This window comes from Calidris pugnax, unplaced genomic scaffold, assembly GCF_001431845.1.
Source record: "Calidris pugnax isolate Ruff unplaced genomic scaffold, ASM143184v1 scaffold102, whole genome shotgun sequence".
Taxonomy (NCBI): Eukaryota; Metazoa; Chordata; class Aves; order Charadriiformes; family Scolopacidae; genus Calidris; species Calidris pugnax.
Window position 1 is genome coordinate 2,367,172 of NW_015090846.1, and position 16,301 is coordinate 2,383,472.

At 43.2% G+C, this 16,301-nt stretch overlaps 1 protein-coding gene across 3 annotated transcripts; it reads right to left on the reverse strand.

Moving 5' to 3' along the window:
* Window positions 1–80: 80 nt before the first annotated feature.
* Window positions 81–16,297, reverse strand: SURF4 (surfeit 4). 3 transcript variants are annotated; one of them, XM_014942756.1, is made up of 6 exons: window positions 16,138–16,297; window positions 8,434–8,620; window positions 7,252–7,328; window positions 4,364–4,407; window positions 3,242–3,428; window positions 81–3,005 (listed from the first exon to the last, which is right to left on the reverse strand). In XM_014942756.1, exons 1-6 carry the CDS (start codon window positions 16,183–16,185, stop codon window positions 2,739–2,741), a joined length of 810 nt encoding a protein of 269 aa, XP_014798242.1. In that variant the 5' UTR covers window positions 16,186–16,297; the 3' UTR covers window positions 81–2,738. The 3 variants fall into 3 exon arrangements, with proteins under 3 accessions (XP_014798242.1, XP_014798243.1, XP_014798244.1); XM_014942757.1 differs by lacking the exons at window positions 7,252–7,328; window positions 8,434–8,620; window positions 16,138–16,297 and adding exons at window positions 5,006–5,082; window positions 6,188–6,197 and having other exon boundaries at window positions 2,630–3,005; XM_014942758.1 differs by lacking the exons at window positions 81–3,005; window positions 3,242–3,428; window positions 4,364–4,407 and adding an exon at window positions 6,486–6,647.
* Between the last annotated feature and the right edge of the window lie 4 nt (window positions 16,298–16,301).

Consider the following 16,301-nt stretch of genomic DNA (forward strand, 5'->3'; position numbering starts at 1 on the left):
CTGGAAGAGAAAGCACATGAGACCACTAACCAGTATTTCCAGGTAGCCCATCTGGAGTGTCACCAGTCACACACGCCAAGTGGATACAAAGATGCCATTGTTTTATTTTGATTGTTTCCAAAAATCAAAACATTTTCAAACACAACTAAGGTACAAAATACAGCATAAAATGAGAATTTATACTTATTTCTTTTTTTTTTTTCCACATAGAAAGCAAAAATATATTCAGAATGAATTCCAGAACACTTTGCAGAGCCAATTGATAGCTGACATCCTGCTTGTGGGAGCTTCTCAGCCACAGGGAGAGGTCACTGAATTTTTGGAGATGCATGAATACAGCAGTGTTTGTAGGAAACCAGAATCTTCTGCATCAGGACTCACAGTTAGTAAGTCTGCATATTGCGCTGCCTAGAAATACCTTATAATGCCCTCTGCCTAACTGGGCCCCTTTAATACCAAAATATTTCTGCTGCAAGGGACAGTATCATTTCCTTTTCTGGGGTCTTTAGTTGGAAAGGGGACTTGATTTTCACAGAGGAAACCAGTCGTTATTTCAGACTAGTCCACCATCCAGCTCCACAGTTAGACAGGACACAAAGGAGTTAAGAAAAAAAATCAACTGAAAGGCTACTTACAGGAGTTGTTTCTGTCATTCCATTTATAAATACTATGAACATCAACAGCAGTTAAGATATCTGAGAACGGCTGCCTTGATGTAGCCTAAAACCGTTCTAGGACCTGCAGTGAAACTGAGGGAAAAAGCATCCTGTGCTGTGCATCCGTAACAGAAAGGACCAGATTGTTTTGCTGTGAAGAGACAGGCACAGTGAATGCTTCAAGTGAAAACTTCTCTTGCAAAACCTTTTTAAACAGAGAGCCTTCTATCTCTGTGACCTGAACTGAAACGCTGGCTTCCCCTCCTATCTACCCCCACGTAGGAATTCGTTTCCTTCAGCAGCAGCACATCTTGCTATTACATAGGCTATTTTCCCCCTAAGGTTATGAAATCTGGTTTAACATTCATCAGTGCTCTTCTATTTGTCATCAGTTCTTTCAGCCTAATTTTATCTCTTCAAATACAACCGTTAAGCTGAACTGTCCAAGTTAGTGTCCTTACCAGGAGACCCTGGTAAATAGCTCCTGCTGGAGGTGTTCAGCTGAAAAACTCCTTGAACAAACAGCTGAGCAGCTTTCTCAAGGGAGACAACAGTGCAAGGAATCAAGGTAATGGTAGCAAGCTGGTAGGGCTCGTGCTTTCTAGAATCCTTTCATTATCTAGTGAAACAGGTTCACCTAGTTGACTAGCAGAGGACAAACTGCCTCCTCTGAGCAGCACTAAGCATGTTCATGGCACAGAGGTTGTGGCACTGAGAAGGGAGAACAGGGCCTTCCTCTCTCCTCACCATCACGCTGAGGAGTTCCTCCCTCTGAACACGCAAGTTACATCCCTGGCTGCTTATTCACCGCCCAGGCTTTGTTTGCACTTGCATCCTTCAGCTGTAGCCCCTTTGCCTACAGAGCTGAGAACTGGGGCAGCATGGAGCTGACTTCCACATTGCACCTCTCCTCCCTACACACCCCGGGTGCAGCCCGAGAGGGCAGAGAGAAGGGGCTGTGCTCAGAGCCCCAGCTCTCCCGCTCTTCAGTCAATCGGGACTTCTACAGCTGAGAGACCGACAGAAGTGAATCTAAGAAGCAAAGACTACAGATTAGAAGATCGACTGCTCTCATCTTGCATCTGAGTGCAGGGGAAAAAGGGGAATTTCTGCAATTCTGAAGACACTTTCACCAATAACCTGCAATTCAGATATGAATTTGGGATATATAGGGATGGAAGCTGGTTAATAGCAGAAAGGAGCTTTTATTATGGAACCTGCAGCACAACTTGGCTCCCTTCTTGGGAATTCAGGAGGGGCAACGTTGGGGAAAGAATGCTGAATGAAGAGTTCTTTTGGCACAGAATTTTAACAGAATCTAACATTCTGTCTCTTCAGGAGTATCTCCCCGCCTTCCTTCTTGAAACCTGATTAGCCATACAGGATTCCCAATTAGCAATACAGGATTCTCCCTTGTTCCCATGCAAGAGAGGAAATGGGACATGATAGAAAACACTATCCCTTTTCTTACATAGAGGGGGGTTCAATTACTTTCAGGGTTTTCTTTTTGCCTTTTATTTGGGGGGCAGGAAAGACCTTCCCTCTTGTTAAGCAAAATGGAATTACAGGCCTCTGAGCAGCAAAATAACAAGTGATATTTTTTTGTTTCTAATGCTGCTTTCCACCTTGATAAGCAGTGCTATAACCAGCAATGGAACTCCTTATGCACGAGACAGTTGCGATGAGGGTGAGAAAGGGGATCCACTTTTTTAGTTATAGCTAGAACCCAACAGCACACTGAATGATACAGCTGTATCTGCTCACAGTACTTCAAATTTTAAAACATTGCTGACGTTAAAGACAGCAACCGTTCTACTGCAACTCACTGAGGCATCAGCAAAATGCAGGTTCCTTGGGTTAGTTCCAAATCTAGGAAGTTAGAATAAGCCTAGGCAACATTCCTTGAAGAAACAGGATTTTATCTATTATATTACTGGTGCCACTGTAAATCAAATTCAAAACATCTGTGCCTTTAACAGGAAGGGGGCATGTACGTGTAAAATGCTGGCAGTTTTTGTTGAATCCATAGAGAATCAGTTCTGGACTTAATACATTATGTCCCAAGAAGTGTTGTTATTCCTGTTACCACTCTTTTTTCTTCTCATCCATGGAGACTCCGCCAGGGCCCAGTGCAACCACGAGGAGGAGCCCTCCAATTACAGACATGGTCTGGAAGAAATCGTATTTGAGGAAGTCGTGCATAGGCTTGTAAGCTGGGACGGTCCAGAAGGCATTGAAGTAGATGTTGATGCCAAACAGCCAGATGACTAGAGTCAAGGCAGCCAGCTTAGTCTTGAAGCCAATTGCCACCAAGATAATCAGGGCTGTGCCCACAATGTTCTGCAGAATCTGCAAGGAAAAAAAACCCACAAGTTCACATATGGGTCTTAAATGGATGCAAAAACATGGATAAGTTCAGCAGAACAAGTTGTCATGGCACAGATGATTCAATAGCTTTTCCTCAATATTAATTCTACTAAAAAATAGACTTTAATGATAAGCATCAAGTAGGTCCAGCAGCCGGCCTGGGTGCTGGTAACTGTATTCTAGTTCCTTAACTAAGACTTTTATACACGGATACTTACAGAAAAGAAGTTCATGTCAAAATGTAGCAGTGTCATGAACATAAGGACCAGCAGCACACGGCCCCCCAGCTGCATGTACTGCTTAGGAGAGCTTTCCCTCATGGTGGGGACACCAGCAAACATGCTCTTCCCCTCTGAGCGTGACTCAGCCAAAAGCAGCAGTAAGCCTCCCCCAAGGGCAAGGTTCCTACAGAAAGACAGAAATAGGGGAAAAAAAAAAAAACCACCCCAGATTATTACAGTTTGCACTGATATATAGATTTAAAGTCTCATCTCACAATTTTAACTCAGTAACAATCTGCATTCTAGTGAGGAGTGACCTACTCTGCACCCTGCAATGCATGTCTGTGTTAGATTTCACAGCTCAAACAGCAGCACTGTACACAACAACGATTTACACAAGCCTTGTAGACATGTACAGCCCCCCAGAGAAATCCAGCACCCACAGCTCAGGCACAGTAGCTTTGCATCTGCTACAGCATGAATTTAGTTGTTTTGAAGTTATTCTGTACCTCAGGTTTAGCCACAGATGCCAAAGTAGTACAGAGGTTAATTTGAGAAAACAGAACAGCAGTACTGCTAAAAAGTTACACATTTACAGGGCTGTAGTAAGCCCAGAGGGTAGTTCCTGTGCTGTCCCTGCTCTCCCCTCAGAGAAGAGGGTTGAAAAGGTAACAGCCAGCCGTCACTGAGGATTTGACAAGAAAGCTCACATTTAAAAATCCTCCCCTTAGAGATTGTGTTAGAAATTTAAGTAACTGTTCTAACATCTACATGCTTTAGTTTTCTTGGAAAATCCCTTCAGCCACACATAAGCACAGTCACTATTTTAGCAGGTCACTGATCCAGCCTAGACAGTGGTTTGTGAGCTCTTGGCAAGGGGGTCAGTAGCCAAAGCACTTAGGTCCTAGTGGGTTGGGATCAGTCTTTCCTTTCCACAGCACTGAGCCTGCTGTGTTTAACACAGACTGTGTGGATAGTATTTTTAAGTGCTTTAATTTCTTGTTTAAGTGCATAATTTATAGCATCTTCCTAGTAAATACTACATACAACGATAATTTCCTGTCGGAGAACAGCAGTGACAGATGGCAGTTTTTATTCTGTTTTGATAAGCAGACATACCTCATCAAGAACTTCAGGTCCCATAGAATGCTGTATGCAATAGTCTAGGCAAAGAAGAAGACAGGTTAAAACACCATATAAATTATACTGAACTTCTGAATTTATGTTCTAATCTCAAGCCTGTACTATCCATAGCAGAAGTCAATTAGAAGTGTGTTATACTGAAGGAAACAAGGTAGATTACATCACTGTGGTCTGATGAGTCAGTGTTAAAAAGGAACTAGAAGCCAGAATTTGACTTGTCCCCTGCAAAAATTCATCAGTTTTGAACAGGAAGGATGCTACTAGCTAGGATCTTCCATGGTGGGGACAGTCCTTTACAAAAGCTGTGTGCTCACAGCCAAACCAACTACAAGTTCCACATTTGGCACATTACAGGTAAATTGCAAGTTACTACTGCTAAATTGGTCAAGGTCAAGTATTAAACCAACATCTCCAGCTAACTAATTGCAATTACAGCCAAGGATCTATTGGGCACATCAGAAGAACAGGAGCAGTTCAATGCCATTGAGGACTGGCATTAGGCCAGGGTGGAAAAAAATTCCCGGGTTGCAAGTTGTATTTATATATTGGTAGTACAAGGGCTAAGAGAGAAGATCTGAAAGATATGGTTTAGAAGGGCTGAAGACTTAAGCCTCCTACCTGTAATGCTATAATTCCAAACAGTCCAAAGCAGGCATATTGCACAAAGTTCCTACTCAGCACCAGGATACAGCCGCCTGAGTTGGGGAAATTGAACACAGTTACACTTGTGGCTTGCGCAGGAAGAGATGCTGCAGGAATGCTAGCTCCCCATTTTATTCAACTGTGCCACGGAGAACATCAGGCAGGAAATTTTATTGGCACAAATCAGTTTGAGAACCAAAATGTTTTAGTGCATTTTAAAACGTTTTATGATTTCAGAAGTATCTTTTATTTTACAAAGGGTAAGCACATGCTGAATGCACACCCCAACACACAACACTGTACAGCAGCTATTAGCGTTAAAGCATTAAAATAAGTTAAAAAGAAACCCAACTCGTCATGGATTTTCTTTATTTTTAAATGCAGTAACTGTTAGGGCAAACATGCTGCACTCCTTTTCCTTCAAAGCTTCCTCAAGACTTCTGTCACAAAGCACTGACAGTCTTTGCCACGTTGACATGAGGACTGTTAACTATATAAAGTTTAAAAATATGAGGGTATAAAACCCTAAACACAAGACAAGAAGTTGGCAGAGCAATCAAGAGCAGTAGATCAGGGATAAATCATAAATCAAAAATAATTTTACTTGTCTCCATGCCTGATACCCTAAGTCCACCTAGTGCTCAGAGAAGCTCTGCTTTCTGGGATTATTTTGATTCCTGGGCTTTGAAAGTCTGACACAAACACCTCTCTCAGGCTTAAGTGTACCAGCCGCAGGATAAGACTTTGCCATTGAGATTAATACCCATAAAACCAGCAGGCTGAGAAAGTCTTAACACTGCCCTGCTTAAGAAAATATGAGCATTTCATTTAAAAGAATTCAGGGGGCGTAGCATGTTTTTATAGATGCACGTACAGAATTGAAAACAGATTGTCCTAATGGACTCTTGGCATCTCTGACTCAGAGGTAGTGTGTCACAAGAAATTCTCCACGACTACTTCCAGGAAAGGCTGAAGCAGGTCAATTAAGAGTTCTTTTAATTCAGCCCATGTAGTACTATCAGTTCTAAGCTGTCAATGGCTATTAAGAAATCAGTGAGGCGTCCCATGCTTACATGATTCACAGTGCTCGCATGAGCCAGGGTGGCAGACACACTGGAGTGCTCTGGCATCCACCTTAACAGCCTTAGAGCCACTTACTCAGCTGTCCGAAAAATCCTCCCCTTAGAGATTGTGTTAGAAATTTAAGTAACTGTTCTAACATCTACATGCTTTAGTTTTCTTGGAAAATCCCTTCAGCCACACATAAGCACAGTCACTATTTTAGCAGGTCACTGATCCAGCCTAGACAGTGGTTTGTGAGCTCTTGGCAAGGGGGTCAGTAGCCAAAGCACTTAGGTCCTAGTGGGTTGGGATCAGTCTTTCCTTTCCACAGCACTGAGCCTGCTGTGTTTAACACAGACTGTGTGGATAGTATTTTTAAGTGCTTTAATTTCTTGTTTAAGTGCATAATTTATAGCATCTTCCTAGTAAATACTACATACAACGATAATTTCCTGTCGGAGAACAGCAGTGACAGATGGCAGGTTTTATTCTGTTTTGATAAGCAGACATACCTCATCAAGAACTTCAGGTCCCATAGAATGCTGTATGCAATAGTCTAGGCAAAGAAGAAGACAGGTTAAAACACCATATAAATTATACTGAACTTCTGAATTTATGTTCTAATCTCAAGCCTGTACTATCCATAGCAGAAGTCAATTAGAAGTGTGTTATACTGAAGGAAACAAGGTAGATTACATCACTGTGGTCTGATGAGTCAGTGTTAAAAAGGAACTAGAAGCCAGAATTTGACTTGTCCCCCGCAAAAATTCATCAGTTTTGAACAGGAAGGATGCTACTAGCTAGGATCCTCCGTGGTGGGGACAGTCCTTTACAAAAGCTGTGTGCTGACAGCCAAACCAACTACAAGTTCCACATTTGGCACATTACTAACACAGGTAAATTGCAAGTTACTACTGCTAAATTGGTCAAGGTCAAGTATTAAACCAACATCTCCAGCTAACTAATTGCAATTACAGCCAAGGATCTATTGGGCACATCAGAAGAACAGGAGCAGTTCAATGCCATTGAGGACTGGCATTAGGCCAGGGTGGAAAAAAATTCCCGGGTTGCAAGTTGTATTTATATATTGGTAGTACGAGGGCTAAGAGAGAAGATCTGAAAGATATGGTTTAGAAGGGCTGAAGACTTAAGCCTCCTACCTGTAATGCTATAATTCCAAACAGTCCAAAGCAGGCATATTGCACAAAGTTCCTACTCAGCACCAGGATACAGCCGCCTGAGTTGGGGAAATTGAACACAGTTACACTTGTGGCTTGTGCAGGAAGAGATGCTGCAGGAATGCTACCTTCCCATTTTATTCAACTGTGCCACGGAGAACATCAGGCAGGAAATTTTATTGGCACAAATCAGTTTGAGAACCAAAATGTTTTAGTGCATTTTAAAACGTTTTATGATTTCAGAAGTATCTTTTATTTTACAAAGGGTAAGCACATGCTGAATGCACACCCCAACACACAACACTGTACAGCAGCTATTAGCGTTAAAGCATTAAAATAAGTTAAAAAGAAACCCAACTCGTCATGGATTTTCTTTATTTTTAAATGCAGTAACTGTTAGGGCAAACATGCTGCACTCCTTTTCCTTCAAAGCTTCCTCAAGACTTCTGTCACAAAGCACTGACAGTCTTTGCCACGTTGACATGAGGACTGTTAACTATATAAAGTTTAAAAATATGAGGGTATAAAACCCTAAACACAAGACAAGAAGTTGGCAGAGCAATCAAGAGCAGTAGATCAGGGATAAATCATAAATCAAAAATAATTTTACTTGTCTCCATGCCTGATACCCTAAGTCCACCTAGTGCTCAGAGAAGCTCTGCTTTCTGGGATTATTTTGATTCCTGGGCTTTGAAAGTCTGACACAAACACCTCTCTCAGGCTTAAGTGTACCAGCCGCAGGATAAGACTTTGCCATTGAGATTAATACCCATAAAACCAGCAGGCTGAGAAAGTCTTAACACTGCCCTGCTTAAGAAAATATGAGCATTTCATTTAAAAGAATTCAGGGGGCGTAGCATGTTTTTATAGATGCACGTACAGAATTGAAAACAGATTGTCCTAATGGACTCTTGGCATCTCTGACTCAGAGGTAGTGTGTCACAAGAAATTCTCCACGACTACTTCCAGGAAAGGCTGAAGCAGGTCAATTAAGAGTTCTTTTAATTCAGCCCATGTAGTACTATCAGTTCTAAGCTGTCAATGGCTATTAAGAAATCAGTGAGGCGTCCCGTGCTTACATGATTCACAGTGCTCGCATGAGCCAGGGTGGCAGACACACTGGAGTGCTCTGGCATCCACCTTAACAGCCTTAGAGCCACTTACTCAGCTGTCCGAAGAGATTTATGAACACAAAGATGGAGGCCAGGAAATAGCCACAGTTCCACGTGCCATCAATGTAATCCCTCTGTTCACTCCACTGGAACCACATGCGGATGCCATCCTCCAGGAAGGTGCTGATGAGGCACAGGCGGGCCACGTGCGGGAGGTACTGCTTCGTCACCCGCAGGAACTGCACGGGCAGACACCATGGTTAGCAGGGAAGGGAGGCAGGCAGATACTCAAGGCATAACAGACCCATGCACTCTGAGGATCAGCAGTTCTCACACACAGGGTCATCAACATCTAGAGAGAACGTATACTTGGGACTTTGATTTAATGAAATCCTTCCCCAGTTTGAATCACAGAATCTTCTAGGTTGGAAGGGACCTTAAAGATCATCTTGTCCAACCGTCAACCTCACTGACAAAAAATAGACACCCACACAACAAACAAGGAGCATCATCACCAAACCATACCTCCCAGCACTACATCAACCCGTCTTTTGAACACCTCCAGGGATGGTGCCTCAACCACCTCCCTGGGCAGCCCATTCCAATGCCTGATAACCCTTTCAGTGAAAAAATTTTTCCTAATATCCAGCCTGAGGTGGTTGTAGAGAGCAATAAGGTCTCTCCTCAGCCTCCATCTTGGGAGTGGTGGGGGAAACCTGCTGGCATGCTCCACCCAAAGAGCACTTTGGACAAAGACTTGGAGAAAAGCAGAATCCAGCAGCACCTTTCTATGTAACAGCAACGTGTATTGATGGAGATCTCTCTAGCTGAAGGCTGACCTTGGCTTTAGTTTGTCTATCTCAGGGTTTCATGTTACAGCTCAACTATCAGATAGCCAGGAGCTGAAAGGGCAATTCTACTCCCACCCACAAGCTCAGGCACTCAACACCCTGAAACAAACCGATTCAGGGAGTCAGGCCGACAGAAGACTAATTCCGTAAAATTAAGAAAAACATTAATAAGCTTTCTGCCAAACTACTTCTCTCTAACAGCTTAGAACAGCAATGGTGCAAAGCACGTGTACTTGTGTAGCAGCAGCATCTATTAGATCAGTGTAGCCATTGCATGAAATTGCACCCTCTGTGCAAGTATACACAGTTTCTACTACCATTAAAAACAGCATCTTCTGCGGAAAGAAAATAGGCCCTTATATACACACTTCAGTATAGTAGTTAAAAGGAAATTATACCATCATGCAACAGATGCTGAGCCTCAGTTCTTGGGAATGCAAGATTTATCTGGTCCCATATACCCCTCCCTCCTGCAAGCTCATCGGTTAGTTTACTCTACAATCGCAGTAATTATAAAGGAACAAATACGGAATTGCCAAACAAGGTCTAGACCAGCACGTTCTATAGGACTGTGAAGTGCACAGGAAAACGTACTGCCTCTGCATTATGACAAGTGCTTAACTGTTACCCAGTTTCCCAAACAGCACTGGTTATTGCTTAATGGAGGCTTCCACCAGGCTCTGCGTTGTCACTCTGAAGGCAGGCTGGCATCTGCTGGGCCAATTCATGCCCAGGCTCAGCTCTGGCAGATCACCAGGGGGACACACTTGGAGTCGGTGTATGCTACTGTTTGAGTAAGTGCAGTCTAGTAAGAAACAAAGCTAACTAGGAGATTATCCAACAGGTTTCTACCTCCAGCTGACAGGCAGAGTTCGGGCAGGTTGACACTTGCCACAAGCCCTCACGCTGAACTGCCAGACCCCACAGAGATCCCTGCCTTAGAACTAGGAGGAGGAGCCGTTTCACAAAACCCCAGGATCCCACACAAAGTTTGATGTGTGGTAAGGTACATTGATTCATGCAGTTTATGCAATATTACAATACTTCAAGCATGAAAAGGGGTGGGGAAACCTACATGCGTGTAGGTGTCTTCCAGACAGCATTGAATCATATCACACACACACAAAAAAAGGACAGAAAAGCCACACAACCCTTTCATTTCATAATTCAGTATTAACACTGACTTCAGGTTAAACAATACAGCCAATTGGTTTCTTTCTGGGTAGATTTTATATTTTTTTTAAGTTCTTGCAGCATTTTATGTTTTCAGTACATATGGGAGTGCAAAGAAAGGAGACTAAAGCTTTCCACGAACATTTATTCTTGCCACAGTAATCAGTGAATAATAAAGGCTGTTCCAAATCCTATGCAAATGACAAGCCTTGCTTCCTGTGAAACAGAAGATTATCACAAGAAAAAAAATCCAGCAAGCATGCTAAATAGTTAATTAAACAGTTAATACCAGAACACACTACACTAGTTGTACTGCATGTATCCAGAGTCTAAGGGTCAAGATCCAAGTCAATCAAGTACATTTTAAGTGCAGCTGTACTCTGACTCGGGGCTGCCACTTCAGGCTTTTTTTAAGCCATGTCACCAGTTGGATGAATGAGTCAGAAGAAAATTTGTGATCTTTGTCACTGAATGAGACATACATCTTGGTTTACAGCTTCCTTTTCTCCTGCGTTTCACTGTACATTTGGGCAAACTTGCTGAGGAGTAGCAATGACAAAGTTAATTTGGATATAGGACAAAATCAGAAGTTGTTTGTAAAGTAAGTCTGCCTTGTCAAGAAACAGGACAGACAATTTATGTGTAGAAGGACATGAAAGAGGACAAGTGTTGGGCATCTGCAGGAAAAGGAAAAAGACACTGCTGTGGAAAAGCTGAAAGGAGAAGCAAACATTTAAGAGGGGATCCGCCTCCAGGCCTCATCTTTGCTGCTTCTGAAGTGGGTGATGTGAGCTGATCTCATCTTCCCCTTCCCCAAAACCACACAACTGCCAACAGTCCAGGGAGAAAAAGCATTTAGCATTTACCTGTTCTCGGGGCACATAGAGGGAACGCAATGCTAGCTATTAAACATGAGTGTGCACATCCAATCAGCTTAAGACAAGTCAGAAAGACTGAAGCCTGAGGCAGCTGCAGCACTAAGCAACCTTATCATGACACACATCATCTTCGGACATCCATAACTCATGTGGCTGCATTTACTGAGCTACAGACAAGCTGAAACCCCTGTACCCAGCAAGCTTAAAGGAAATAAGCTTCAGAAGCAGACTGTATGAACAAAAATCCAAGCTAAAAGAACAATTAGCCATGGAGATCCAGAGAGAAAAGAGAAGGCTTATGCGATAACAAAAGAGCGTAACAGACATTGAGTGATTTTACAATTAGAGGATTCAGGTATAAGTCACCAAAGTAATTTAACTAAGGACAGAGTAACTTGTAAGAAACAGAGGACCTCTAGAAGTGAGACTGAACTAATAGTACCAGCAACCCTGGGTTTGTCCCTACACATCACTAGCAACACGTGGCTCCAACACTGCGCCCTGAGACCACTTCCTTTATGATTCACAGAGATAAAAGCAGCACATACGGGAAACTCAGTAGCTGCTAAGAAACGTACCCAGCTAAGGCAAGGGGCTTGAAACACACACTCCACTCAGCACAATGCATGCAAGCCAAAACAAAGCTGCTGAGATTGATGGAAGTAGCAGTGCTAAACCCACGGCATGAAGCAATTGAATGGTTTATTCTGCTACGGGCTTTGCATCAACTGCTCTTAGCACATACTGCTTCCTTGCAAGAGGCAAAACATCTTGAGAAAAAAAAGACAACAAAACGCTATAGTGAAACTATTTTAAAGAAGAACAGCTGGTTCTGTGTTGGAGCCAAGTCACTAACATACACCAGAGGGGCTTTGTGTCAGCACTTCCCCTTCTAACGGGATTAGAAAGGCAAAGATAGATTTAAATGCTTCTCTTGGTTTAATGGGCAAAGAGGCACAAGGGGATCCAGGGATCCCTAAAAATCAAATCTCTGCTCAAGACCTATTTTTCAAAAGGAAGCTTGAAATAGTCAAATCCATAGAGGCCTGCTCAAAGTGAGGTAATAAAACGATTGTTTTGACTCTTATCACACTTTTTAAACTATATCCTACGTCAAACAGCCTCAAATTTGTTAAAAATCTAGTCTTTTTTTTTTAAACATGTACATACCCTAGCATAATTACACGCTTTTTAAGACCAAAACATAGCCAGGAGTTGGGAATTTTTGCTGTCACCTAGGGATATTCTGTCCAAACACAGAAGACTTTTTTGTGTGTGTACACATGCTCCTGGATCAGAGAAATTATGATTATTGTGATGAACATCAGTCTGCTAATCTATGCAGAAAGCCCTCGTGGGCTGCACAGCTTAATCAGTCTAGAGCTTTTAATAAAGATGTATTCCAAGTATCTAGCTCGTATACGTTTAACAGATTGCTTTGTTCTGGGACTACAGAGACCTCCAGCAGCCTGGAACACCAGTAATCTTGATTAATAACATATATATCCACTTAACAAGATATCACCTAAAAAAAAAATAAATCACAAGGACAGTATCACCCATCATATTGGGCTAATTAATGTCTACAAGTTATTTTCAAAAACTAGGAACAGAAGCTTTTCCACTTATTTCAAAAGGCAAGATGAGAGCTCTGACCCACTAGAACATTGCCAGTGATGTTAATCAGGTTTTTAATTGCAGGTAAATTTCTCATGGCAATGCTCTTAACTCCTGAAGTGTGCTTTATACCAAGTCCCTCTTCTAAAAGGCTATTTATTAATGAAATCTTTAAAGTGGGACTTATTAGTTTTGTATTGCATTTTGCTATCTCTCTTCATGGGAAGATTCTTTCCCAGCCTAACCAGAATAAGTTATTTGGCTTCTAACGATAAAGGGTCAGTGCGCTGACATGACTATGTTATCAAGAGTTTCCAGATTTGGGTTTTTTTACTATAAAACACAAAAAAGTTCAGACTAACAACGAAATGTTTTCTTCTCCCTTGTGTCTTCTGCAAAATAGGATACAGAGATGTTAGAATTAGCTGAACAACAGGCATCACCATTTATGCTGGAAAATTAAATAAAACCCCCAGAGCCTGGATCTCCCTTACAGCCCTTTCACTGCAATACAATGACTCAATAGTCTCCTTGCATTTTTGTCCATAATTTTTTTCAGAATGGCAGAAATACCAGGCACCCACATTCCTAAAGATTATTAGAGACACCAGAACTTGAGATCTGTCCCCTCTTACGGGGATTACAGGGGAGAGACAGCCAGTTCTATAACCCTGAACAATCAGTACAGGCCCCAGATACAGCTATTTGCAGTATGATGTCAGCAGTACATGGTGACTGCAATGAAAAGCTCAGCATATATTTTAACAAGAATCACTAAAAAAGAGCTTAACTTTGAGTATGTAAATTATTTAATTAATAACATTGTGCTGGTGTTATGGGGCTTAAAAGCAAACCAACTCATAAAACACGTAGCTGGGCAACATTTTGAACCAATATCCTGATTTCCTTGCACTGCGCATGACCTAGATTTTGAGAACCCCTACTATTTCCCTCCCCAGTATTTAGAAAGTTGCCTTCTCTGACATAACAGGACCACCCCCCAACACCCACCGAGTAGCTGCCTCGTCCACTGCAGTCCCTGAAAACTGCCAACAGCGCAGCAAGGGGGAGAGCTCGCCAGCCACACTCTGTACCTGGCAGGCTACAAACTCATGCTACAGACAAGCTAAACTAACGGCTCAATTTTTTTTTTCCCCTGCCAGTTCAGGTCTCCAGTCCTGTGATAGAAAAGCACTAGAGGAACAAAGCCCTGGGAGAAGTAGGACAACCCCTTTCACTGACAGTTCGCTGTCAGACAAGCTTAGCTGCCTTTCTACAGCCATGTCTTCAGTGCACTAGTTCTCCTCTGGATTAAGAGCCACTCGTTACTACTGAATGTCTTGGCATATCTAAGGCACACTTTGCTAATTCAAAGGGAAATTACAGCATTTGAGAAAATTAAGCTTTAATGTTTGAATTTAAGGAACAGATTATTCTTACTTTTTGTAAGAGACATTCAGTACTTACTGATAAACCATGGAAGTAACTGTGACACTCTCCCACAGGGCTTTTATGCTACAGAAATTAAGACTCATTAGGTCTTGAGGACTAGTACAGGGAGTGGAGAAAGCAAGGTTGTCAATGAGAATGCATTCAGCTCCCAGAACAGCCATTGTCCAGCTTCACTTCCTCCGCCTCCATCAAGGGAAATTTCAACATGATTTCAGTCCAAACGTTCCAAGTATTTTTTCTAATCCAAGATGAACTAACAGCTTCTGAAATGCCAAGTGTTAACTTTGCAATATATACCAAAGGTTATTGTTCAGTAAATCTCTCTACTGCTACACTGGTGTGATACTGAGTTTTAGTAGCATATGCAGTACTGAACCAGGCAATTATCTGGAGGCAGATTTATCAAAGGAGTTAGTTACTTGGAAAGCTGTAAAAATTGTTTTGCAATCTGATGGGTAAGTGTATGCAAACACCCCAAATCCTGCAGCCAAAGGGAAGACTCATCTTTAAATAGAACGCGGCTAAGCACAAATAAAGTTGTGCCATTTAAAACTCATTTCAGGAGGAAGCAAACCGCACTTCAGCTGGACAAAGGAGCTTTCAGTAGTATGAAAAAGGGGTGTTAAAGACACCTAGAAATAGTCACACAGGAATAAACAGAGAGGTGTTATAAAGAGGTCAGGACAAGTGTTGCAAATTTTGGCAAGTGTAGTGAAGGCTGTAGTGATAGTTTACTTTCTCCTCTAAAAGGAGTGAGAGGGGAAGGTAAATAGAGAATGACAAAAACGATACAGACACCCCTTAAACTGAATGCTACCACACACCATAAGAAGCTCTGTCTCTAAAATGAGTCTCCATCTGGGGTTGGGGAGGAAGTGCAGAACAGGTTTTCCCAGTGAAACTCAGTTAAAGACAGAGGTAGCACAGCCCCCTCATAGCTGTGACGTGTTATCGTGCACCACACAACTCACACTGCTTCAGCAGTCAAGAGTTGTAGAACCAGGCAGAATCAGATTTTCCAGAGAACCTGCTAAATATGATTAGATGCTGCCTCTTATTTTCAATTAGATGAATCACCATGACAGTGAAGGCCTTTCTAACACCATCACCAGCTGATCAACTTACTTACACTCAAAATATTCCTGCTCTCACACATATTAAGATACCAAAAATTTGGATTTAAGAGAAATCTGTAAGAACTTCCACTGAAATAAACATAAAAAGTGTTACAAGACAACATCAGCTTCTTTGCTTTCCTTTTCCCCCAATTCTAAGCACAGCAGTAGGGTGCTGGCGAGTCTCTTCCAGACACGGGTCAGGGTTTACAGTTTTGCTTCCCTGCCCCCACCACCCCACCTCGGTTCCCCCACACCCCTTTATGCCCTAATTGCCAACCTGGACGGCTTGTAAGATGAGAGCAGCTCGGCCTCCTGCCCATTTACCCACTCCCCAGGAGAAGCCCGGGAGGAACCATCTTGCTCGGCTGTACAACCGGCCCTAGGGTTGGGTGAGGGCCAGAGACCCGGCCACTCCGGCGGGGAGCCAGGGCCCCTGGGCCCCCTTGGGGACAGGGCGGCCAGGAGAGCCCACAGCCCCACCAGAGGGACGGACCGCCGCCATCCCAGCCTGCCCTAGCGCTAGGCCCCTCAGGGCAGCGGCCTAGTGGCCGAACCCCCCCACGCCATCCCCTCAGCTCAGGGCCCGCCGCGGCGCCCCCCTCACAACCGGCCCCAACGCTTGAGGGAGCGGCCCAGCGCACAAAGGCCGCCCTGGGTAGGCACCCACCTGGTCCGCGAAGTCCTCAGCGGTGCTCATGATATCGTTCTGGCCCATAGCGGCGGCAAGAGGCTGACTGTATGCGCCTGGGTGCCCGGCCTGGCTCTAGCAGACAGCGGCGGCGGGAAGGGCGGGTGGAGGGAAGGAGCGCCGGGCCGGGCCGCGAAGGAAAT